This window comes from Dothidotthia symphoricarpi, assembly GCF_010015815.1.
Source record: "Dothidotthia symphoricarpi CBS 119687 unplaced genomic scaffold P153scaffold_1, whole genome shotgun sequence".
Lineage (NCBI taxonomy): Eukaryota > Fungi > Ascomycota > Dothideomycetes > Pleosporales > Dothidotthiaceae > Dothidotthia > Dothidotthia symphoricarpi.
Window position 1 is genome coordinate 803,701 of NW_022985008.1, and position 24,558 is coordinate 828,258.

General features: G+C 52.5%; 11 protein-coding genes across 11 annotated transcripts; 5 read left to right on the top strand and 6 right to left on the bottom strand.

Moving 5' to 3' along the window:
- Positions 1 to 8: 8 nt before the first annotated feature.
- Positions 9 to 610, top strand: P153DRAFT_6819 (uncharacterized protein). Its single transcript, XM_033673337.1, has one exon. It carries the CDS (start codon positions 163 to 165, stop codon positions 502 to 504), a length of 342 nt encoding a protein of 113 aa, XP_033529032.1. The 5' UTR covers positions 9 to 162; the 3' UTR covers positions 505 to 610.
- Positions 611 to 716: 106 nt separating this feature from the next.
- On the bottom strand, positions 717 to 2,433 carry P153DRAFT_380456 (uncharacterized protein; the record flags this gene model as incomplete). The annotated part of the gene is made up of 5 exons (XM_033669932.1): positions 717 to 1,199; positions 1,265 to 1,420; positions 1,471 to 1,932; positions 1,984 to 2,214; positions 2,266 to 2,433. 5 exons carry the CDS (start codon positions 2,431 to 2,433, stop codon positions 717 to 719), a joined length of 1,500 nt encoding a protein of 499 aa, XP_033529033.1.
- A 483-nt stretch (positions 2,434 to 2,916) lies between these two features.
- Positions 2,917 to 6,866, bottom strand: P153DRAFT_279267 (uncharacterized protein; the record flags this gene model as incomplete). Its single annotated transcript, XM_033663012.1, has 3 exons — positions 2,917 to 5,192; positions 5,244 to 5,799; positions 5,883 to 6,866. 3 exons carry the CDS (start codon positions 6,864 to 6,866, stop codon positions 2,917 to 2,919), a joined length of 3,816 nt encoding a protein of 1,271 aa, XP_033529034.1.
- Positions 6,867 to 7,296: 430 nt separating this feature from the next.
- Positions 7,297 to 8,459, bottom strand: P153DRAFT_278918 (GroES-like protein; the record flags this gene model as incomplete). The annotated part of the gene is made up of 3 exons (XM_033662986.1): positions 7,297 to 7,448; positions 7,498 to 7,956; positions 8,018 to 8,459. 3 exons carry the CDS (start codon positions 8,457 to 8,459, stop codon positions 7,297 to 7,299), a joined length of 1,053 nt encoding a protein of 350 aa, XP_033529035.1.
- Positions 8,460 to 9,202: 743 nt separating this feature from the next.
- P153DRAFT_6847 (uncharacterized protein) lies at positions 9,203 to 9,943 on the bottom strand. The gene has a single exon (XM_033673340.1). It carries the CDS (start codon positions 9,690 to 9,692, stop codon positions 9,222 to 9,224), a length of 471 nt encoding a protein of 156 aa, XP_033529036.1. The 5' UTR covers positions 9,693 to 9,943; the 3' UTR covers positions 9,203 to 9,221.
- A 984-nt stretch (positions 9,944 to 10,927) lies between these two features.
- Positions 10,928 to 11,897, top strand: P153DRAFT_427311 (uncharacterized protein; the record flags this gene model as incomplete). Its single annotated transcript, XM_033672658.1, has 3 exons — positions 10,928 to 11,017; positions 11,088 to 11,144; positions 11,198 to 11,897. The coding sequence occupies 3 exons, from the start codon at positions 10,928 to 10,930 to the stop codon at positions 11,549 to 11,551; spliced, it is 501 nt and encodes a 166-aa protein (XP_033529037.1). The 3' UTR covers positions 11,552 to 11,897.
- A 454-nt stretch (positions 11,898 to 12,351) lies between these two features.
- On the top strand, positions 12,352 to 15,631 carry P153DRAFT_352613 (trypsin-like serine protease; the record flags this gene model as incomplete). Its single annotated transcript, XM_033666392.1, has 5 exons — positions 12,352 to 12,729; positions 12,788 to 12,844; positions 12,898 to 13,112; positions 13,167 to 15,271; positions 15,330 to 15,631. The coding sequence occupies 5 exons, from the start codon at positions 12,352 to 12,354 to the stop codon at positions 15,629 to 15,631; spliced, it is 3,057 nt and encodes a 1,018-aa protein (XP_033529038.1).
- A 514-nt stretch (positions 15,632 to 16,145) lies between these two features.
- On the top strand, positions 16,146 to 18,081 carry P153DRAFT_362399 (uncharacterized protein). The gene has a single exon (XM_033667126.1). It carries the CDS (start codon positions 16,336 to 16,338, stop codon positions 17,914 to 17,916), a length of 1,581 nt encoding a protein of 526 aa, XP_033529039.1. The 5' UTR covers positions 16,146 to 16,335; the 3' UTR covers positions 17,917 to 18,081.
- A 656-nt stretch (positions 18,082 to 18,737) lies between these two features.
- P153DRAFT_391976 (uncharacterized protein) lies at positions 18,738 to 19,886 on the bottom strand (the record flags this gene model as incomplete). The annotated part of the gene is made up of 1 exon (XM_033671108.1): positions 18,738 to 19,886. One exon carries the CDS (start codon positions 19,884 to 19,886, stop codon positions 18,738 to 18,740), a length of 1,149 nt encoding a protein of 382 aa, XP_033529040.1.
- A 271-nt stretch (positions 19,887 to 20,157) lies between these two features.
- Positions 20,158 to 22,377, bottom strand: P153DRAFT_362400 (uncharacterized protein). Its single transcript, XM_033667127.1, has 3 exons — positions 22,049 to 22,377; positions 20,967 to 21,997; positions 20,158 to 20,914 (listed from the first exon to the last, which is right to left on the bottom strand). Exons 1-3 carry the CDS (start codon positions 22,188 to 22,190, stop codon positions 20,516 to 20,518), a joined length of 1,572 nt encoding a protein of 523 aa, XP_033529041.1. The 5' UTR covers positions 22,191 to 22,377; the 3' UTR covers positions 20,158 to 20,515.
- Positions 22,378 to 22,724: 347 nt separating this feature from the next.
- On the top strand, positions 22,725 to 24,431 carry P153DRAFT_419303 (SURF6-domain-containing protein; the record flags this gene model as incomplete). Its single annotated transcript, XM_033672179.1, has 3 exons — positions 22,725 to 22,742; positions 22,796 to 22,888; positions 22,939 to 24,431. The coding sequence occupies 3 exons, from the start codon at positions 22,725 to 22,727 to the stop codon at positions 24,388 to 24,390; spliced, it is 1,563 nt and encodes a 520-aa protein (XP_033529042.1). The 3' UTR covers positions 24,391 to 24,431.
- Between the last annotated feature and the right edge of the window lie 127 nt (positions 24,432 to 24,558).

The window sequence follows — 24,558 nt, forward strand, 5'->3', positions numbered from 1 at the left end:
GCAATGAACGAACAGTCCACGTAGCAACAAATGGCCCAACCACAACCAACAGCACACTAGGCACGCACCGACACGATACGACCGCGTGAATCAAACAAACAGCCGATATTTGCTTCGGCCAACGGCAGTTTCCTATCTCGTGAGCTTATTCTCCACGGCAGAATGCAGCCTCGTTTCCCCATACACACATGCTGTTCGTATTGTACGACGATAATATCTGCTGCCACATGCGACGTTTTGTGCTTTCCCCATGCAGCCCAGCAACCTTCCCGTTTCGACGTTGAGGATTATGCATCAGGTCAGCACACAGACACACGCACACGCACACTTGCAACCGGAGCATACGACCCCAAAAAAACAAAACCACCCACAATCGACACACCGATCATCATAATCATAATCATAGTACGAGCTTTCCATTCCCCCCATGTGTCATGGTCACCCCTCAATAGGATTTCGATTGGGGGGCCTCTGCATTCTCGTCCTGCCAACCGTGCCTGCTAGAAAAACTCCCCCTCCTTTCCTTCCTTCCACTTCCACGTTGTGTCATGTTCAGGCCTGCTGTTCGGGGATCCACATGGACGCGTTTCATGCCTTCCCGTTATCGCGTCATGTCCTCCTCCGCTCCACTCCGCACACGCCAACCCCCAGTCCTAGCCTTACGCTTCGGTTCGTCATGTTAACATTTCTACCGACGGCCAACCAGCCAAATGTCTTCACTGCAGGTCCGTCATAATGTCTTCCTCGGCGTCAATTCCATCATCCCACGCCGTGTCCATTGCCTCCCCACTCTGACCCGGTCTCTTGTTGTGCTTCTTCAAGTTGTCAATGAACTCCTTGGTCAGTAACAACCGGTAGTCGGCGTCCTTGACCTGCTCGGCCAGCATGTTGGTTCGCAACGTCTGCTCAAACAGCGCTTGTTGTTGCTGCTTCTCCGTCTTGGCCAGTGGTCCTTGTGTGGGGTCGAGGTAGAAACGTAGAACGACGCCCACGTTAGACTTGTCCGACTGCTCCAGTCGCGCATTCAGATAGCCTTCCGCGATCAGAGTCTCAAGATACTGTGCCGCTTCTTCGGCGCTACCACCCACGTTGTTGGCCATGTGCGACACTGGGATTGCCGAAAACGTCCGTGACAATCGCGAGACGTAGGTTCTCATCTGACTGTCCAACACTTCCTTGACGAGACCAGCGTTGCCGTCCTAGACACCGTGTTAACACTGATCCAAGACACAAACAAGTGTCTCGCATGGGTACTGTAACCTACCTCTGCCCATACATCAGCTCCTGTCTTGATCTGAGCCCTCAGTTTTGTGAGATCGCCCAGCTGAGCATGAGCCTCTGCCAACGCCTCATATGCCTTTGCCGCCAACTTGACCTGCTTGATCGCTTGTGAGTTTGTTGTTCGCGGGACAACCTTGTCCTGCAACACATTAGACACACCCATACCAAGAAACACGTCACAAAACATACCGTTTCATTCACAAGACAGTTCAGCAGAGTCCACTTCTTGTACGCCTCCAGCATCAGGCCGTTCGCTGTATTACCACTCGTAGGGGCCACGAGTACGTGCTCCAGAAACTGTTGCGCCTTCTTGAACTGTCGCAATCCGGTGTAAGCCATGGCACCCAAAACATAGTACTCCTGCACATCCGCCAGCGTGACCTTGTCCGAATGACCCGAAACCAGGTGGATGTATTCTGCACTACTTGCAACATCTGAACAAGGAACCGAGTATTCGAGTCCTTCGCGGACCTGGATGGGGATCTTGGAAGGCAGGCTGTGGATGTAGTTATCAAGGATAGGTTCGGCAGCGGCATACGATCGCGTCTCCATGCACAGCCTTATGAAGCTCAGATGGGTGGACGTGAAGCTGCCCGTGGTGGGGTCGAGCTGTATCATAGCAGACCGTATTGGCGCGACGGCGAGGGAGGGCTACGCCAGTCAGTCCACATCGCAGCAGCCAGGGCAGAAGGAGCGACTTACTGATCCTGACGCACGCGCAATCTGCTCTGTGAACTCTACCAGCTTCTTCCACTCTTGTCCTGCATAGCGCATCTGCACCGGGTCAAACGACTCCAAAAAGGCCACCAGTTTGTTCCACAGTTCGCCTCCAGGCTTCAGTGCATCGGGCACGTTGTTCTTCCCTGCGATGGCGGTGATGCGGTGGCGGAGGGCGAAGGCGTACGCTATCGAGTTGGCTGTGGGGTTGAGGACCTGCAGCGATTAGCGACGTCCTGGCTCGTGCAGCAGGACAGCATGGCATACTGATAGTACATCCTGCGCCGTGTCTGCGCCCTTCGCCCAATGTGTCGCTGCAATGTTGCTGAGCTGTGAGACAAAGGCGCGGGCTGCATGGTCGTAGTCGCGTCTCTGTTTGAGTTCAGGGGCATCAGGCTGGAACTGGAGCAGCGTCGTGAGCAAATCGGCCGACATGGTCGCGTCTGGGTAGGGGAGTGGTGCGGGCAGACGACGTTGCGGAGGGCGTTGTGGGGTAGGTGTACGTTTGGCCGTTGCCTTCGTCCGGCCAGATCGACTTGTTTGCTCTAGATTCTGGAGGCTCTCTGTTGGTCAAGGCTAGAAATTCAAGATCGAATCGCTGGCTAGGGAGCAGGTTGCTATGGCTGTTCAATCGCTGGGTGGAAACAATCGGAGGTGATGCAGCTCTCCCGCGTAGCTCAAGGCTGCCATGGGTGGGTGAGGTGGATCGACGCCACACCCCACCTCATTCCGTTCCCTTAGGTATTCACCATCACTAACCAAATAAAGCCTGACATAAACAAACGAAAGACGACTACTCTACGACGAGAGAGGAATTAATACTTAACTCATAACCTTGATCTACCCCTGGATATCCCTCAAACTCCCAGCAATGCACCCAAAACCCAAGCCCCAACTCCACATCGAAACTAACCACACTCATCGCCTCTTCACAGCCTCTTCCATCCGCCTGACAAGCGCCTTCAACCCGACTCCCTTCTCACAGTTACTCTCCAAATACACCTCCATCTTCTCTCTTACCGCCTTCATCCCCTTCAGCACCGGCATCTTGCTCGCTTCCTCGCCGTCGAGATGCATCAACGGATTCAACAACAAATCCAAACACTCGTGCCAGATCTCAGTCTGCCAGTACCTCTTCAGACTCTCCTTGATTTTGTAAGTCTTTGTCGCGCCAGCTCCAAGGGTAGCGCCGCGCTCGGCGACGGTCGAAATGTATTTGCCAAAGAGGAGATTGTGTACGATTCCCGCCAGGCCGTGGTAGTCGATCTGGAAGGTCCAAGGGCGCAGCTCGCGCATCTCAGCGCAGTCGGCCTCTGTAGTGGGCCAGTCGGCGATGAACTGCACGTCGGGCTTGAAAGCCTTCATGTCGATACCGCGGCCAAAGTCGATGAGGGCGACGCCTTTGGAGGCCCAGCCATCTCGTCCATCGCGTTTGTACTGTGAGTCCCAGTGCTCTTCCTTTGGTAAAGCGTCGAAGCGGACGAGGATGTTGTCAGACTTCAGATCACCGTGTATCAGACCCTTGGCGTGGAGCGCCTCCACGGTACGGAAGAGCTCGATTGTGAAAAACATAGCCATCTGCTCGTCCATGACACCGTTTTCAGCGCGAGCGATGTTCACCAAATCAAGTAGTGTGCCTTGATCTCGGAATTCCTCCACCAAATAACACTCGTCTTTGAAGACATGCATCTCATGTGCTTGGACTATGGAGTCAGCTGCTCGAGAGACACCGAGACGTCGCCTGGCCTGTCGCATGATATAGAACTCCCATGGTGTTGGAGGATCTTCCATCTTGATCGCCTCGAGAGCTTGACGCTTGACGCCAAACTCGCCCTTGCCCATCTGTGAAGGCTTTTCTTCGTCTTCGTCGTCGTCTTGAACAGACGTGTTCTCTACCAGATAAACAGGTGCGAATGCACCTTTACCAAGTTCGCGTTTGACTGTGTATATGCGATCGGATCCAGTGAACTCCAGTGTAGGTGGCGTAGTCAGACCAGTCAAAGTCTTGTCACCCGCGTTCTTGCCCATCTTAGATATAGCCTTGGTGTACTTGCGGATATCCGCGCCCTTGCCATAACTCTCCTCTGTATCCGCATAGTAGCCGTCGTAGGTGTCGAGCGGAGGTTGAATCTCTTGCAGAATGACTTTACGGATAGACTCATCTACAGGATTGCATTGAGCATCCTTGATAATCGGGCCGGTAGGTTTTGTGTCCTTGAAGACGGTCATCTTCGCATCCTTGAATATCGACATCTTCGCAGCCAATGGTTTTCGCGTCGGTTCCTCGTCAACCACCTCCAAGGGCGGTTTCGATTCCGTCAGGGTCAGTTTCGCAACTTTTCCATCAATAACTTGCTCAAACAGATCATGGAAAGGACTACTACCAGGATCATCATCTTCTTCGAGTGCTTGAGGCGAACCCCTGGAACGTGATGGTGTCTTTGCGGCGAAGTATTCCTTTTGTGCGTAAGCAGTTGTGATACCCAATGATGATTCTGTCTTCTCAACGATTGGAGTCATAAACGGCAGGCGGTTGTTAGCAGCCTGGACTGAATCCCGATATGGCCGTATCGAGGGATTGTAATCTTCTGGTGGAACTGGGACAAAGCGCGTAGGTAGCGAGTTTTGGCCTCCAGGTGATGTGGGCGTCGTAACTTCATCGTCTTGGAGCTCTTCCACCGATTCCGCCTCTGGATGCGATACTTCTTCGAGTGAGTCGTCTACAGAATGCTCCGATCCACTGTCAGATTCATCGCGTTGTTCATCGCCAGGTGCGGGCCTGCTCTCTGTGAAGTCAGACCAGGCCGAGACGCTTCTAGTGTCATCCGCGTCGGAACCGTCATCTTCGTTGTCGCCGATGGTAGTTCCTAACGTGAAGTCTGCGCCGACTGTGGTTCCTAGAGTGAAGTCTCCAGCTGTTGTCTCGTCTCCAAACTCACTGGCAGCGCCAGACATGCGACCTGTACCAGTGCTCTCGCCTCCGCTTGTGTAGTCATCTTCATCATCATCGTCACTGCTCACCTCTTCACTTTGGCCTTCTCCAGCAACATCTTCGTCCGGATTCTTAAGCGGCTGGCTGAAGATGTCGTAGATCTCATTCATGGCTTCTTTTGTATGGAGCGTCATAGTCGTTTCAGGACCAGTCTTCTTCCTTCGAATCTTCGGCTTCGCAGGAGAGTCCAAGTTGGTTCGAACTATCGCACGTTAGTAGCACACCAACTGCAAGATACTCTGCCATTGCTTACTCGTCTGTGTTTCGCCATGGATCTCTTTGACGTCCATGACCTTGATCTTCCGGGTACGGTTGGCACGCTCCTCTCGTCTAGCCCTCTTTGCTGCCCTCGCCTTGTCGATATCGGTCTGTGATGGTGGCATGTTCTCGTCGTTGGCAGCATTCTCGTCGTCGTGACTTCCTTTTAGTGGTATGGTCTTGGGTTTGGGTGCTTGCTCTGATTTCTGTTTGGGTGCTAGAGCCATGGCCTTGGGTTTTGGTTGTTCGAGAGCGGCGGCTGCTTCGGCTGCTGCTTTGGCTGCCGCGTCTGCTGCCGCGTCTGCTGCCTTCTTGGCCTGCTCCATCTCTTCACGACGGATAGTTGCCCAATCATAGTCAAACCAACCTCTATGTTTAGCTCGCAACTCCTCAAATGAATACTCTTCCGACTCGAGCGAGTGGTGGCTTGGGTATACCTTTTCCAAGTCTACAAAAACAATCTCTATTCTACCTGTCTTGGGATTGACAGCTTGCTGATGTTCACGCGACGGGTGGGGTTTGGGATTCTCGTCATTATAATTGGATTTGGTCTGAATACAAGTACGGCAAGCGCCAACCCATTAGTCCTGTGATCGTAAATATGTGTAGGGGTCTCGCAGGCAGTCCGACTCACCTCATCCTTGAAGATGGCCATCTTCGGAACACCCGTGTTCTTCTTTCCCACCTTCAATGTCTCTCCAGCCCATGGCCTTGCCTCCACTGTGTTCTCCTTCTTTCGGTCTGCCAATGACTCGATCTTGTCCCAGCCTGGGGAGCTACCGCTTGAAGTAGCCTTTGCAGGCTCATCGCCGTCCGAGAAGATGGCGAGCTTTGGCTTACCAGAACGCGAGGCGCCTCCAGCAGGCTTGGGCCGGCTCTGCACTTGCGGCTCAGCAGCAACGGGTGATGCAGACGCGAATGGATCAGCCTTTGCTGCCAAAGCCGGGCGAACAGCAGGCAAGGCGGGGCTTGTAGGCTCCGGAACCTCCTGTGGGCGGCTCTCGAATCGATGTTGGAACTCGCCATACTTCCGGATCAAGCGCTCTGTTGGACGAGCCTCACGCTCGATGCCCATGTTGTACACCTCCTCCGCCTGGGTGAAGCGTCCAGCCGACTCCAGCCATGCCGCGAATTCCTCATAGTACAGCGCCAGACCGTCGCCGATATTGTGTCGCGCAAGAAAGGCGTATGTTTCGCGCGGGGAGTCCGAGAAGAAGCGGATGTATTGCAGCCAGAGTTTGAGGTAGCGCGGGTCGTTCTTGTAGTGCGACGACGAGAGGAACGCCTTTGTGGCGCGTTCAAGCAACGGACACAGCTGCGACTGTGGCGTGTTCTGTGCGGAGGGATATGCGTCTAGGGTCCACTTGACGTAGCGGTCGTATACGTCGAGCGGGTCGTCAGAGTCGTCAATGGCCATGACCTCCTTCTCGAATTTCAGGCGGGCTGCGTTGTTTGCATCTTGTGTTTGCGACGGCGACGGGGTTTGACCGGCACCAGACGTCAGAGGTGGTGTGAATAGCTGTGCGAGGGCCTTTGCAGAGCGCCCACTGGGGAGAGATTGGATGTTTTCTTTTTGGTTCTCGATAATCTCAAAGTCGATCAGGTCGTCGGAACCCATGGCGCCGGTGGGGTATCAGAGTGGGGAGTCGAGAATCCAGATCCCAAAATACTAACAACTCCAAAGGCCTGTCTTGTCGTTGTTGCTGGAGTTTGCGCGTGTGTCGAGGGGTTGGCGGGGTTCGCACGTAAATGGACGCTTGGGCGCGCCTTTCTCAATCCATCCGCGTTACCACGGAAACAGGCACGTGAAATCGCTCCTTGGTCCTTCCCCAGATTTCACCCCTCACATCGTCCCACACGGCTGCAATCTGACTCGCATCACACGTGAGGCGTCTATGATTTATAATAGAGGCCTGTTAATCGTGTTATCATTGCTAGCATAAAGCATCACATATTATAATATATCAATTCTTTGTCATAAGTATCGTAGACCTGTTCCATCCAGACACCAAGCCATGATGTTCCAACTCAGACTCTCACAGCCTAAATCAATCGAAAACCACTCCCATACGCCCTTGAGCCTTGTGAGAGGTCATCAGCTCAATCATCTTAGGAACCTCCTCAAACTTGAACGCCGTCATATGAGGCATGATATTATGCTTAGCACTAAACTCAATCGGCTCACGCAGATTGTAACATGCTATTATCAGGTCAGCCCAGAAAATACAAGCGGCATCTCAGTCACTTACTTCCGTTGTTTGTCCCCTTCACACGATATCGCCCAGTCGCAAGGTCCAGGCCATTGAATTGCAGCGGCTGTTGCGGTATACCCACCACCATGATCAAGCCATGTGCAGGCTTGAGGATTGCTGGACAGTCGTCGTAGGACTTCTTGGATGCTGTGAAATTCACAGCTGCGAGAGCGCCTCCACCTGTGACTTCGACAATCTTTTTCGTATACTCAGTGTCCGTCGCGGAATTGAAAACGTAGTCTGCGCCGCACGACTTTGCTTCCTCGAGTGCTGCTTCTGTAATGTCGACCGCCACGACTTTGTAGTTCAGTGCTTTTGCGTATTGGATACCCATGTGTCCAAGGCCTCCGCAGCCGATGATGGCGATCCAGGAGCCAGGGGCGAGTTCGCAGTCGACGATACCATGGTAGGCGGTGATGCCTGCGCAGAAGAGTGGTGCGCTGTACTTGGGGTCAACTGTCTTCACAGTTAGCCTTCACTACGGGCTCAGTGGAAGTCAAGTCACAGGACAACTGACGATTCTCGGGCAACACAATCGCATTCCTAGCATCCACCACCGCATACTCAGCAAAATACCCATCCGCAGCAAACCCCTGCATCCTCGTCTTCCCCGTTATACAAAACGAGTTGTGAACATTCCTACAAGCGTGGCAGTCGAAGCAGGAATCGACTGGACAAATAAATCCCACGGGCTCCCCTTCCTTGAACTTGCGGGCGACTTCTCCAGAGCCGGTGGCTACAACTCTACCGGAGCCTTCATGCCCGATTGTGACAGGGTCCTTTCCGAAGAGTAGACCTTGGCCGTTGGGTTCAAATAGCATTACGTCGGTGTGGCACAGAGACGCGCACTCCATCTTGACAAGGATCTCATGTTCGCGCGGTGAGGGGATAGGGACTTCGTTGAGGTGGAGTTTGTTATCGCGGGGATCATACTGCTGCGCCAGCATAGTTTTCTTCATTGATACGGAGCCCATTTTGTTTTTGAGCGTGTTTGAAACGTATTGCACCGAACTCTGCGAGAAGTACAAGGCTAGTAATTTGAATCAAAAACAGGATTAAAATAAGATAAACGACTCAAGGAGATATTATTTGCGTGTCCAAACCAAATGACGGTGTGTTGTGTACATATCGGCTGGCTTAGAGCGGTAAGATGCCGCCGTAAAAAGACCGCACGGTAAAGAAAAGGACGCTTGAAAGCAAGAAGGATGACGCGTTACCCACAACGCCAAATCGCAGATCCCTGATGTATGTAACAACCCTTGGAACTCCTACTCTTAATATTGGGTATCTCTGTGTCTGCGTATAACCGCCTGTGGTGTGTATGAAATACAGACTGATTGGGCTGCTTCCTCACATGATCTCATCAACGACAAGGCGGGCCATGCTTGTCAGCACGTGCGTGTGAGATCTTGGTACAATGCCCGTGGCAGTCGCGAGGGCAGGGTCTACCCGCACCCCACAGTTGAGCCCCACTCGTCTCGACTGATCCGACCGCCGTGTTGCGGCATGCCACATGAAGGAAATTTTGAATCGCGATTGCAGGCCTTCTCCTGCAATTCGATTCGGGGTATCTTGAAGTCGTTCTGCGAGTCTTGCTCGCAAGTATTTTCACCGGTCTCTTCGATCTTCTGGGTCGTCTCTCGGCGCAAACGTTGGTCTAGCGATCATCCCACCCCACTCTGAGCGTCTGGTTGGGTAGTGCGAGACTTTGTCGCATAATCTCAACCTGACCGTTCCAGCTTCTTCCATGGCAAGTACCGCGTCCACCCCTCTTGCACCTGCGGCTTCGGGCTCTCTCTTCCTCCCATGTACGCCGCGTACGACTTCTCCATTCTCTCCATTGCCGCCTCTTTCGCCTGTGGACTCCCCAGTGGGTCGTGGTCGTGATCCGGGTTGTTTGCAGGGCTGTGATCTCCGCGATACCGTGGCGACGTTATGACGTACGCAAAATCCCTAACGAGCGCGTCGGAGAGGAGTTCCATAGGATCGTCGGGTAAGAAGGCAGGAGTTGTAGCGAGCTTCTCTGTAAGAGCGTCTTCGCATGCTGATGGGGCGTCCACAATTTCAATCGTAGGCGATGTAGCGTCTGGCATGCTGGTTGGTGGCGAGAGGAGTGCGCTGATGACTATGTCCGATGAAATGAGAGCAGTGACTGGTATGGTAAGGCGAAATCTTGAGCTGATGAATGCCATTGTTGAGGCCTGAGGCTGCTCCTGAACTCGTCTCTGTAATACGGGGGAAAACCGGTTCTGTGCGTTGCCCTGCGTCGGTAATTATGGTTCGGCGATCTTCGACGCGCAGTGAAGGATTGATTCGCGTTGGGGCCGCGCAACAAGAAACTAGAAAACGGCGTAAGGTGTCAAGGCGTGCAAAAACCAAAGCGAAAGAAAGAGAATATTTATCACAGCCCGAAAGGGAGTGACGGTGAGCAGGAAAAACCAACACGGCGTGTACGTCAGGGGTAGGGGTCCAAAGAGCTAGAACACATCATCCCAATTTGATTAGCAGATCCCGCTGCAATGACGATCTCCCCAAGTGGGCGTCAGTGATACGCGCCGGTCCAAAGAGGGGTAGGTACATAGAAACAAACATGGTACAGACTGATAAAGCTTCTTTATCCTGGCTAATCCAACAACGTAAGTCTTCAATAACCTTCTTAGCAACCTAGATCAAAGAAGTTCACAAAGGCTGTCTGTTTTCATGTCCTCGCTCTACCTGCTCCTTGTAATGGTTGCGCAAAGCTTCTTCAAAGTTGCGCAAGTTTAGTATCTCCCAAGATCCGCTTATCTTGTGGAGTGTTTCCGCGTTTGTAAGTCCACACATGTGTTGTTTCCACGTGGGGATATCTCGGCCGGTCAGTATTACTGGGTAACAAGGTTCGTCCTTCTCGTTAGACATTCCACTCCACCCGCCCAACGCGAAGCACATATGTTGTTACTTTCCGTTTGCAGGACTGCGACGGTAAGAAATACTGATCTCGATAGATTCTGTAGTGATGTCTTGCCTCGTGATGACTGTTATGCTGTTTAGTTGGGTCGATCCTGCAATTCTTATTTTCTAATATACAGCTCAACAGAGTAGGAGGCACTGGAGTATGTTAAGAATATACGATAGACTTGAAAGCAGGATGCATCACATATCTCTATACAAGACCTTCCTCGCTATCTTCGTTGTGTTGTTGTTTTTGGCGGGAGGGGGGACTCACTTTCTCGTTCACCCTCTACCTCACCTCACCCTCTATCTGGATGATACATCACCTTCACCAAAACTCAACGTGAAGGTGAGATCCCAAACCGCTCCCAACCCCACTCTACCTTTCTCTCTCCCTCTATTTAACTCTCGACACAACCTCCCACCTCCATCAAGCTTGCACCGCAACGCCCTCAATCATCCAAACCACAACTCAAACTCAACACCACCATCCAACATGTCCGACACAAACAAAACCCCGCCTCCAGCACCCGTCCTCGCCAACAAAACCGGCGCCAGTGGAGCCGCCTGGTCAGACGCCGAGAAGGTCCGTTCCCCTTCTTCATCCATATCCATTGTATTCTCACTACAGAATCTGACTGTGGTGGTGATGACAGATTGCGTACCTCATTGTGTTGTGCGAGAATGAGGGCAAGGTCGAGGCCAAGATCGCTGTAAGTCTGCTTGTTTACTTGTCACTGTTGCTGTTCATACTAACGTCTTTCAGCAAGCACCTATTCCTGCCGGTCGCTCCGTTGTGTCGTGCAAGAAGCTGCTCTGGCGTTTGAAAGAGAAACACAAAGATGATATTGAGAAGATCAAGGCTGGGCTGCCGCTTGTGGGTGATGCTGCTGCTGCTGCTCCTACTACTGAGGAGGGCGAGGTAACGAAGAAGAAGGGTGCAACGCCGAGGAAGAAACAGAGTGCAACGCAGAAGAAGAGGAAGAGTGGAGCTGAGGGTCAAGATGGGGATGAGGACGGAGAGGGCAGCCCGAAGAAGAAGGCGGTGAGGAAGAAGAAGGGAGAAAAGGAAGAGGTCAAGGTTGAGGAGGAAGTCAAGACTGAGGAGGATGAGGGTTAAGGGAGATGAGATTGGAGGATGACGGGTAATGCCCTTTGAATGTGGCGGTGATGGCTATGGACACATTCGTGCAGGTTCTATATCTTCATGGCGGCTTAGGACATATCCTCATACGCTTTGCGGTATGTCTTTGGGATAGTTGATCTTTTGGCTGGGGCTGCAGCTTAGATACTACCAGGATTAAATTGACGGTCGTCGAGACATAGCTTGACAGAGTCTTGACGTGTGACCTTGATACGTTGTCATTGACATGACTTTCTATATTCCATGACGTAACGTTGGTGGCCGGTCTCGAACATGAAAACATTGTTATTAAAAATTGCCATCTGGATATAGCGACATGCTGTTACACATGCATGCAAAAGGACGAAGTCAAAGTCGATGGTTCGGCGGAGAGGTGCGGCGGAGGTGAACTAGGACCAGGAGGCGACCTGTGCAGATGCAGATGGATGCAGGGCTTCGAAGAGCTTCACGATCCATCTTCGAACGCCTTCCAACGTCGTCCATCGCGTATTCATTTGCGCGTGTCTCGCATTGACTGTCCCAGTGAAGCAGCAGGAGCGTCACTGCATTGTCCATAAAAGGATTCTTGTTCTGGCATGCTGTTTGGCCGGTACTCTTTCGCCGCCTGCAAAAGAACTTTCTGCTCCATACCTTTGCTCGCACCACGGTTACTCACGTCGCGACAGCCCTTCCTTAGCTCCACATTGTTGCTCAACAGACTGTACCTCCAACCTGATCCTAGCGCCTCTCACCGCAAACGCGTCCACACGTCCACGTCCACGTCCACACAACCGCTCATGGAACAGCATGGCAACCCGAGCAAGCGCAAGCAACCACCAACACCCTCGGCCGAACGCCCCATGAAGCAGATTAAGCAGGAGACGGACGCTCTTCCCCTCAACGGCGCACACGCACCGACGACGCCAAACACCGACGACATGGACGACGCCCACAGCGACTACAGCCTCGAAGAGCTCGAGGTACCCGCCGCCGCGCACATTGTCGGCGCCGTGCACGACACGGCAGAGTGGCAGAAGACGATAGAGGGCGTGGTCAAGAGCGTCGTGTCCATCCACTTCTGCCAGACATGCTCCTTCGACACGGACGCGGCCGTCTCTTCGGAGGCGACAGGCTTCGTCGTTGATGCCGAGAAGGGCTACATCCTCACCAACAGGGTATGCAGAGCCACCCATCGTTCTGGAATAGGAAGGTGCAATGCTAACGTTTGACCAGCACGTCGTCGGCGCTGGCCCTTTCATCGGCTACTGCATCTTTGACAATCACGAAGAGGTACGAGGCTGCATCTTGAGTGCGACACAGACTATCAGCTAACAATTGTACAGTGCGACGTCCACCCTGTCTATCGCGACCCTGTGCACGACTTTGGTATCCTGCGATTCGACCCTAAGGCCATCAAGTACATGCCCGTTACGGCCCTCCAGCTCCGCCCAGATTTCGCAAAGGTGGGTGTGGAGATCCGTGTGGTCGGAAACGACGCTGGAGAGAAATTGAGTATTCTGTCTGGAGTCATCAGTCGGTTGGACCGAAACGCGCCCGAGTAAGAATATCCATCTACACTCGTACGTCATCTCTGCTTACACGTCATTTTTAGGTATGGGGAAGGTTATTCGGACTTCAACACAAACTACATCCAGGCTGCGGCTGCGGCGAGCGGAGGAAGTTCTGGCAGTCCCGTGGTCAACAGAGATGGGTTTGCCGTCGCATTGCAGGCTGGCGGAAGAGCAGATGGCGCCGCGACGGATTACTTCCTCCCCCTGGATCGCCCACTACGAGCGCTGGAGCTTATTCGCCAAGGAACTCCTGTCTCTCGGGGCACTATCCAAACGCAGTGGATACTGAAGCCTTTCGACGAGTGCCGAAGGCTAGGTCTTTCGCCTGAACTGGAGAAAGCTATTCGAACCCAGTTCCCCAAGGAAACTGGCATGTTGGTCGCTGAAGTTGTACTTCCACAAGGACCTGCATCGACCAAGGTTGAGGAGGGCGATCTTCTGCTTAAGGTCAATGGCGAATTGCTCACAAGTTTCGTTCGTCTTGACTCGATCCTCGATGATAATGTCGGCAACACGATCTCGGTCACGATCCAGCGAGCTGGCGAGAACATGGATGTCGAACTGGACGTAGGGAACTTGCACGATATCACTCCAGACAGGTTTGTGTCAATCGCCGGAGCCTCGTTCCACGATCTCTCATACCAGCAGGCTCGCTTGTACGCCATTTCTCTCAAGAACGCAGGTGTCTTCGTCTGTGAGGCGGCTGGCTCGTTCCGATTCGCCGATGGTTATGCTTCAGGCTGGTTGATCCACGAAGTCGACAACCAGCCTACACCAAACCTTGCCGCTTTTGTTGAAGTCATGCGAAACATTCCTGATCGCAAGCGCATTGTCATCATGTACAAGCATCTCCGCGACCTACACACTGCAAACACGAGTATCACTGCTATAGACAGGCATTGGCACGCGAAGATACGGATAGCGACGCGCAACGACACAACAGGGCTGTGGGATTTCAAGCCGCTTGCTGACCCCATTCCAGCTGTGCCAGCCGTTCCACGACGCGCAAACTTTGTCACGCTAAACTCTGCCAGCTACCCGAACGCCGTGGACATTGTACGCAGTTTTGTACGCGTGAACGTCTCTATGCCAATCAAGCTTGACGGCTTCCCTAAGATGAACAAGCAAGGCTACGGTCTTGTTGTAGATGCTGAGCAGGGCTTGGTTCTTGTTTCAAGAGCAATTCTGCCATATGACCTCTGCGATATTGCCTTGATCATTGCCGATAGCATATTTGTCGATGGCAAAGTCATTTTCATGCACCCTCTGCAGAACTATGCGATTATCAAGTATGACCCTTCGCTGGTCAATGCGCCGGTCAAGACACCGAAGTTTGCTACCGAGTTCATCAAGAAAGGAGACGAGACCATCTTTTTCGGCCTTAACCAGAACTTCCGCCCTGTTGTGGCGAAGACAGTTGTTACGGATATCACTACAGTTGCTATCCCAGCTAGTGCGATTACACCACGATACCGAGCAACAAACTTCGACGCCATCACCGTGGACACCAACCAGGCCTCGCACAGCGGTTCTGGAGTCCTTGTCGCTGAAGATGGTACCGTTCAAGCTCTTTGGCTGTCATACCTTGGCGAGCGAACATCGCACAGCGGGAAAGACGTTGAGTATCATCTGGGTCTCGCTACTCCCAACCTCCTCCCCATTCTGAACGAGATCAAGAGCGGAAAGACTCCCAAGCTTCGCATCCTCAACGTCGAATTCCAGACTGTCCAGATGAGCCAAGCGCGGGTCATGGGCGTATCGGAAGAATGGATCGAGAAGACAGAGCAAGCGGATCCCGAGCGTCACCAGCTTTTCATGGTACGGAAAGTCGATTCTGGTCATGGAGATGGGCTGCTAGAGGGTGATGTCCTTCTCACTTTGAACGGAAAGCTTGTTACACGTTCGCCTGATCTGGATGTCATGTACAACAACGAGTTCCTCGATGCGATCGTTGTTCGAAAGCGAGAGGAGAAGGTGATCAAGGTTTCCACGGTTGCGACAGAGGATCTCGAAACAGACCGCATGGTCAGCTTCTGTGGTGCTACATTCCATCGCCCGCATCAGGCTGTGCGCCAACAAATCAGCAAGATTCACTCAGACGTGTATATCTCATCTCGCGCCCGTGGATCACCGGCGTATATGTATGGTAAGTCAATACTCCTCTCCACCACACCCTCTAAGAGACGTTTCTAACCTCAGATCAGGTCTCGCGCCAACAAACTTCCTTACACACGTAAACAACGTTCCAACCCCCAATCTCGACACCTTCCTCACCGAGGTCAAGAAGATTGCCGATAATGAGTACTTCCGCCTCAAGGTGATGACGTTTGACAACGTGCCGTGGGTCGCGACTATGAAGAAGAATGAGCACTACTTCCCGACTATTGAGTATAAGAAGGACAGTGCGGAGCCGTTGGGGTGGAAGAAGATTATTCACGAGTGTGAGGCGGGTGGAGCAAGAGAGGTAGATGAGGCTGCTGCGGAAGGGGATGTATGTGAGGAGTAGGGTGCAGTAATAACTGGGACTTGAGTGTGAGGGTAGTAGTATTCATATACCCTAGGCTTTTGCAGCTTGGGAGTGAGGCAATGCTGGGAAGCATGTGTAGAATAATATAGATGTGATAGGTCTGATTGACCTGCAATCGATAGATAGCCCGAAGCTCAAAGCAGCTGTTGCACTACGACATGCTGAACCGCGTAATTAATATAATCAACATCAGGATAGAAATAATATTGGTGTTGACTCATTGCTACACACCCTGTACCACAGGATGCAAAGTGATTACAACGCCGCTGCGCAATAGGTTGTGGGCATGCTTGGTTCTCCGGTAGAATTTGGCTCACAACTGATCTATTTCTAAGCTTAAGACGAATGATTGGATCAAATTTTTTTGGATGCAAGACAAATTTCTCCCCCATGGATTGGAACCATGGTTTGAGTAAAGGCCGACGCTGGTGGTCCGTGCATATCTTGGCTACATAACGATTGCCGGTCGCCCTTCTCTCACCTACCACTTCACTCGGCACTCACCAAACACGACGCTTCGCCGATTCTACTACCGCGCTGATTTGGACTACTGTAACAATACCGACACCCGCATCAGAACTCCTGCTGCGCCAACTTAGTTGCTGCAGCTCCACCGTGCAGCAAGGCACCTACGCGCCGACTCAACCACCACAGCGCCTCGGCAGCGACCACCCACCGCAAACATGCCGTTCTCTGCCTTTTACCGGTCCAAGAACGAGAAGGAGCTTCACCGTGTTGACTTTGAGGGTACTACCATCACAGTGTTCGAGTTGAAGCGAGAGATCATCCAGCGCAGCGGCCTCGCCAAGGAGGCAAACACCGACTTCCACATCCTCCGCGAACATGACCAGAGCGTGTACGAGGACGATACCGAGCTCATATCTCCATCAAGCACCGTCATCACACAACGACGTCCCGCCTCGTCCGGACGCGGCAACATCGTCCGCTACATGAATGGCAAGGTCCCTCAACGCGCGTTCAAGAAGACGACCTCGACTGTACCTGACGGCGGTAGCGCTGACACCAGCCCGGAGGCTGCTTTTCTGGCTGAGTCGAGTGAAGCTTGGAAGCGGGAACAGGAGCAACTGGCAAAGGCAAAGCCTGTCTACAACAAGAAATCTAGCAACGTTCCGAGCGGCCCCCCACCAGCGTACTATACCTGTCGGATCTGCAACGAAAAGGGCCACTACATTCAGCAATGTCCCACCAAAGACGACCCCAATCACAAATCGTACAAGCTCCCAACCGGCATTCCCAAATCCTTCCAAAAGGAGGTGACGGCGGAGGAGGCGGATGGTCCTAACGTCATGAAGACTCCCGACGGGCGGTACGTGCAGGTCAAGACAGATGCGAACGAGTGGAACAAGTTTCAGCAAAAAACCAATGCAGTCAAGGCACAGGAAGCGAGTGCCGATGCCGCCATAAAGGAACTGCGTGAACGGGGGCTTCAGTGCTCAATTGACGAGCGTATGTTTGTCGATCCAATGAAAACACCATGCTGCGGCCAGACATTTTGTCGCCAGTGCATCGAGAGCGCGCTGGAAGAGGGCGATTTGGTATGCCCACACTGCGATGAGGAGGAAGTACTGGTAGACAATCTTGTCAAGGATGAGGAAATGGTAAACAAAATCCGCGAATATCAAGCAGAGAAGGCAAAGGAGAAGATGGAAGCGGCTAAACAGCACAATGAACAAATTGCTTCTGATAGTTCGAAACAAACTGACAATTCTGCTCCTGCTGTCGACGCTAACTCACCAAATTCCAAAAAGAGGAAGTCACCGCCAACAGAAATTCAGCCGCCAACCGCCCCAAAGGCGATGCGCCAGCCGACAGAGGAACAGGTTCAAGCAGACTTCCAGGCACAGATGGACCAGATGTTCCGCTTGCCAATGAATATGCCCGGCATGCAAATGCCAATGCCAATGTCCATGCCCATGATGCAGCAGCAGATGCCCATGCAGAACCACATGATGAACATGGGCATGGGTATGGGTGGCTATGGACACGGCAATGGCAACGGCATGGCAAATGGTATGGCAAACAACAACAACCATAACGGCTGGGGCGCGCAATCCCAAGGCTTCCAGGGCTACCATCATGCCCCGCAGAACATGAACATGAACATGAATATGAATCCCAATATGAACATGCATATGGGATTCCAGCAGTCTGCCAACCAGCAGGACGCGTATGAGCGCCAGCCCGTCAATAATCGCCACAGGAGTAAGAGGGCGAGGGAACCGGATTATCGCACGTTGCATTGAGGGAAAGGGGGGATTCGACTATTCATGTATTCATGCATTCATGTACATATATTCTTTTGCCTTTTGTGGCTGTTTCCTATGACTGGAAAGGGTTCTACTCATCGCTGCTGTTGGGTTTCTCGGGTGTTTGGGGCTTGGGGTGGGGTTGTGTCGATGGGGGAGTTGGGGTTGATGGGATTCTTACGTGCCTTTTTAGTGCGTTGCTTTTGGGGGTGTGTTTCTGGGAGTCACTATTTTATCCTGGTCGTAGCGTAGCTTTTCTAGCTCACTAAATGACTCTACTTTATAATGCTGTTTCGTGTACTGTATCGACTTTGTTTACTCTATTTTCTTCTCTGCCTTTGGCTCTCTAATTCGTCGCCCACCCCTACTACATTCCATCAACGAACTTTGACACTCGAAGACGTAATGCTATTGTAAGGACTGCGCCAATCCATCTACATCTTCGGAGATAGTTTCGTTTTTCGTACCTTGTGATTTGTTCTCCTCATTGCTCACTCACGGGTTGTAGCAGGAGTCCTGGAAGGATGCTATCTGAGGGAATTTCAGTCACGATGGAAAACTCTCCTGACTTGGAGCCAGAGGGATGATGTATAGTCGAAGCTCTGTACGTCTGGCATAAGACCTTGGAAGATAGATTTGATAAAGTAGCTTGGGCATTTTCAGTACACCCACTGGCAAATAACCGGCGATGCCAAACCCATGTAAATCCATCACTTCCGACATCACAAAACACGGCATGTATCCAACCATTCTACTGTTACTAGCACAGAAGGATGAATGAAGAATAATTGGTATACAACACCCCCTTATCCTCAATACTACCGCACTTTCCACCCCATCTCCACTGTCCCTCCCTTCCCAGTCACAACTAAAGAAGGATCGTACTCCTCAGCCTCCTCCCACATGTTACTCAACCCCCCATCCTCAACATCTTGTTTTTGCGCCCTGACTCGGACCATACTTTCCATCCCCAGATCGTTCACGCTTCTTTCCCACTTGTTCGGAGCTGCATCGGACATGTGCTCAGAATCAGCGTGAAAGTCGAACTTTTGTGTGGATATTCGCGTGCTGGACCGAGAAGTACTTTGGAGAGAGTAGTCGAGTGATTGTTCCTTTTCGTCGACGAGGTAGCGCTTCTCTTCAGCAAGAGAATCGGAGTCGTAACTCAAATTGCCGTCCTCGGCGGAAAACATACGGTATTCTCCACGAAAACACGCCGCAGAAGCAAACACCCCTTCACCATACAACTCCTTTGACAGTTTCATCTCCATTTCCCCATCCGGCTCAACAACACCAGCACCAACAGGCTGAACCAACGTCGCCCTAACAGTCTCCGCAAACCGGCCTTCCATCTTCCCATTCCCCTTCCCCTCAACCACAACCCGCCCCACCCCGCGAATCCCCAACAAAGCCCTCGCAACAACCTTCTCAGAGCTACGAACCTTAAACGCAAGCTCAGCTCTCTCTTGCTCCGCCAACCCCCCCGTAGCAAGCCTCTTCAACGCCCCACTCACATGCTGCGACAGTGCCGGCGAAGCGAGATAATAGCTATGGCGCGTAACCAGCACATTACCCTTGACAACCAGCTTAATAGCGTGCAAAGCATGCGGATTCACGCCATCGACACGCGGGTGGAGTTCGTTCAGCGCGCGGGCGAGGCGGTAGTCGGCGTACTCGTCGGGTTTCGTCGCGTCGAGGTGGACTTCTAGGATGTGGATCCGGGTCAGGTCCGCGCCGGGCCAGTAGAACATGTCTAGGAAGATTTTGCTGTCGTTGACGTCTTCGAGGATGAGGTGGGTGATTTTGGCTGGGGGGTTGGGTGCTGATGGGGTTTTCTTGGGCGGGTGTCGGGGTTTTTTTCTGGGAGGGGCGCGTGGGGCGGTGGGTTCTGGGGAGGAGGTTTTGGGGGGTGAGGGTTGGGCGTTGGTGGGTGGTTTTGATCTGGTTGTGCGGGTAGTGGGTGCCATTGGGGAGTGGATTGTAGAAGGGTGGATTGCGTGGAGCTGTGGTTGTGTCGAATGAGAGGGGTACATAAATGTGGAATATATGGGAGTAGTGTAAGACTTGAGCTTGCTCGGGAAGCAGCTAGACCGTAGATAGACAAAAGCGAGGTGAAGGAGAGAAAGGGTGAATGTGAATGCATTCTGATTAACTGACCCGTAGCCCCTGAACTATCTTTGTTAGATGCGAGTGTAACACTGTGAATCCTGATATTACAGCTGCGGTTCATGTATCAGCGGGTTTGATTGTGTGTGTTACAGTACGAGGTGCGGACGCGGGGTGACATGCACCCACATTTGATGTTCGATGTGACGGTAGAAGGAGCTGGCATATTCATGACCTGAGCGATGGGCGTGTGTTCTTCATCCACTCAACAGATTACAGCCACAGGCAATCTCTTGTAGTAAGGGTTAAGCCACACCTCCGGAAGACATGCTTCATGCACTCGCATATAGAACTATCTTGCTTGTTCTCAGAGCAATGTGACCACCAGCGCTATCCTTCCCTGTATTATTCGAGCGCCCAACATTATCTATATGTGCGAATCCCTTGGAGACTAACAATTACTGAGCTTGGAAGCCCTTATCATATCTCCTCACCCTGAGCCCGTCTTCTCGTACGCTCTCCACCACAGTGCAAGGTTCGCTGCAACCAACAAATCCATCATCTTAAGACCCTCATCCTCAACAATCAGCTTTCCGAGCTTCGCGTGTTTGCCACCCATTCCGCCTCCTGCGTACTCTTGCCCTAGCGATAGATCCAGACGGTCCAGGGAATTTCTAGTATCGTCCACGGTATCCGGTCTATTTACTGATATGGAAGAGTTGTTGCGACTGTGTCGACCTCGGTGGAAGAAAGACGATCGCTTAGATGGTTCTTCGGCTCTGGGTGAAGGTATGGGTGTCTTCTGGCTTGATGGAAGGTTGAATCTCAATTCGCTAACTGGCATTGCAAAAGGGGGCGCTCCTTGGAGTCCTGGGACAATGTGACGACACTGCGATAGCAATTAGAGCGGAACCAGACGAACGACATGAGTATTTGCTTACTTTCAGAGATCCTCCGCCTACCCCAGTGACAAACTCACAGCGACCGTTCCATGGACTTGTAAACACATACCCGCGGAAGAATGAGTGCCTGTCAGCAGCCTGCATGGCGCTGCCGTTCCTCTGATCGGCAGAAGATATAGAAGAATACGATAACGAAGGACGATGGCCTGTTGAAAAACTCTCGGATTGCGGACCGTAATTTCCTCTGGAACTCGGTCGCTCAGAACTGACGTCGTAGGAGCTCTTTTTCCGATGTCCAAAACCCCCGTTAGTGTGTTGAGACCCCTCCATCCAAAGTCGTCGACGGAACGTGTTTTCGCTTCCCGGTGGGCCACCTGGGTATGAATCTGGTGCTTGTGGCCGTGATGTCATGCCGGTCTGGTAGGATTGAACAGACATGTCACTAGGACGAGGCAGTAAAGGTGGCCTGCTTGCACTGTCCGAATGAAGGAATTTGGAGTACCCAGGGTTGAATACGTCAATGTACAAGGGAGCTCCAATCCTCCTCTTTGCAGCAGAATCATTCAGCCCTGTAGATGATATTTCAATGACAGGTGGGTCCTCGATTCGAGCAACGTTCCATTGAGCGCCAGATCCAGGGTCGCGTCGAATGAGAGTGAGAGTTGTGCCAACAGGATGCGGATGCTCAGGGCGTCTTGCCGTGGAAGACGTTCGCCTTTCGTTCTCGCTTCCATATTGAGGCCCATCGGATGAATAGCGTGGGGTGTACTCTGGCCCGAGATTCCTAGGCCTCTGAGCATAGTTTCCTGCATTAACATTCTGTCTATTCTCAAAATTGTTGATGGGCGTAAGGTTTCCAGGAACAGGTTTACGCATGGGAGCCGCAGCTGTAGGAACGGCCTTGCGTTGGACTGCTGGTGTATCTTCCGAATAGTCACGATTTTGGAACTCGGAAGAGTTGACAAGTTGGGCATCCTCAGGTTGCTCAACATGGACAAAATAGAGAGAGCTTGTGATGTCTTCCGCTGTGACTACCTTCTCCCGAGGTTTCATAGGCGTAAGGAACACGTCTAGAGCGCGGTCAAAAGCATGTTAACAAGACACAGTCAAGACAGCCGTACCTTTACTGCCAGGGACGCGAGCAATATACAGCACCAGTGGCTCATGCTTCACATGAGTCGGATTTCTTGGGTATGCTGGTGGGTTGGAAGCAAGCGCTGTTAGGCTCTGCAAAGACCTGGCTTCGATGACCTGCGACGACATTCGAGCGAGAGACAGAGACAGAAAAGAAACGGCGGAATGATGGAGATACGGTTATTACTTAAGCATGTGCTGGCGAGGTTGTGAAGATATGTGGACCCCCACGACATATATACTGGCAATGGCAAAGCAGAGCTGAGGTCGTGCTTGCCTTGGTGTGGCTGTGCACACGCGTGTCCGTGACTCTTGGACAAGCAGACAGATAACACGTCGTCTCCAGCTGATTGATTGGAAAAGTAAGACACTGACAGGCCCGACTACCCTGGCATAATCCGCCGAGTAATACACGCAAGGGACTTCAACTTCGGGTGGTTGGTCGCGGCTGTCTACCTATTGGTCCGTCATATGGAAAGGCGGTGGTGGGTCCGAGGGTCTTGACTTACTAGCGTGGAAGTTCTCTGCGAAATCTTGGCCTCCAATTGATTTTCGCACACGACAGCCGTGCTGCAACATCTCCCCGCCAACTCGACGCCTTGCAGCCTCCAAAAGGAGACATTACAACATACGAGAGCTCGGACTACATCCATACATTCCAACATGGGCGATGACCTCGAGGTACGCAGCAGGAAGGCGCCCGTACGCCATTTGCCGCTAACTGAGGGCCCCAGGCGCGATTGAAGAGCCACGCTCAGGCTTTTGCAGGGCTGATGTCTCTCATCCCAGCTAAAGATTACTACGGCAAAGACGAGAGTATTACTAGCGTACGCGATTTCTGATCCAGCGCGTCGACTTTGTGCTTACGCCCCCGCAGACACAATGGCAACAAAAGAAGAAGCAAACCACAGAACAGCGGCAAGCTGCCAAACGCGCAAAGCTGGATCCCGCCTCCCACAAGACCGCCAAAGACGTCATGGATGAGAACGCCCTAAAGCGCAAGCGAGAGCTGGAGGGTGAGGGTGGGCTATCTGGGGAAGAGTCGTCCGACCTCGACATGTACATCGAAAAGGAGAAGCCTCTGGAGGGTATCAAGATCAAAACGAAAAAGCAGAAGACTGAGGACGCTGCCGCAGACACTGCGGGTGACAATGACGACGTGAAGAGGTCCAAGGCTCAAGCTTTGAAGGAGGCAAAGGCTGAGAAGAAGAAGGAGAAGAAGAAGGACAAGCAGGCACAGAAGAAGAAGCAACTGGAAACAAAGAAGGCGCGACAGTCAGATTCCGGCAAAGTTGGCGCCGACACTAAAGCGCCAAAGGGAGATGAAATGGACGAAGAAGATGAAAATGAAGATGACGACGAGCTCGACAACGCGGAGGATCGTGTCGAAGATCTAGACGTCAGTGGTCTCATCGAAGAGGTCCAGTCTACTGATCCATCTACTGCTGAAAATTCAAACACCTCGCCTTCCGTCGTCTCTGCCGATTCCTCGTCCTCGTCTACCGTTCCTCCGCCAGGGGAAGAAGCGCCCGAGAAGAAAGAGAAGAAGCCTTTCGTATTCGATCAACAAAGTCACGACAATTTCCGAGCTCGATTAAATGCAAAACTTGAAGCCATGCGTGCATCGCGCAAGGCCGATGGACCCGACGGACGACCTGCAAGAAATCGCGCAGAGCTTATCGAAACGCGGCGGAAGAAGGAAGCTGAGCGGAAAGCAGCCAAGAAGACAAGTCGTCAAGAAGCCAAGGAGGACGAGGCACGCCAAAAAGCCGAGGAGCAACTCGCGCGGATAAGAGGCGGATCTGGCTCGCCTTCAATCTTCCCAGCAAGGTCACCGGAAACGGAGCGTAGCTTCAACTTTGGCAAAGTCGCGTGGGAGGACGGTCAACAACTGCAGGGCAGCCTGTCCGGATTTCTCGAAAACAGAAAAAAGAAGGGCAAGTCTGACGCGAAGACTGCGCTGGAAGCTGCGCAGAAGAAGCACGCGCGGATCAGCGGCCTCGACGAGACAAAGCGCAAGGACATCGAAGAGAAGGATCTGTGGCTCAACGCAAAGAAGAGGGCGCAGGGCGAGAAGGTACACGACGATGTCGGCCTGCTGAAGAAGAGCCTGAAGCGCCAATTGAAGCAGAAGGAGAAGAGCAAGCAGGAGTGGAAGGACAGGCTCACGAACGTCGAGCAGGGCAAGGAGAAGCAGCAGAAGCGGCGAGAGGAGAACTTGAGGAAACGGAAAGAAGACAAGGGCCAGAAGGGCAAGAAAAAGTCCAAGAAGCCCGCAAAGAAAGTCAAGAAGCGACCGGGTTTTGAGGGCACGTTCAAGGCAAGATGAGCTCTGGGGTCGGTATAGCGGTAAAACTTAAGCAATTGGATCGAGAGGGATGGGATGTAGGTGTGCTAGGGGAGGGAGTATTTGGTTCTCCTGCATTGTGTTTTGGGGGGGCGCGCAAAATTCCTTCGAGCGTTTTGGCGTTTGATACCATGCAGTGGATGGATGGAT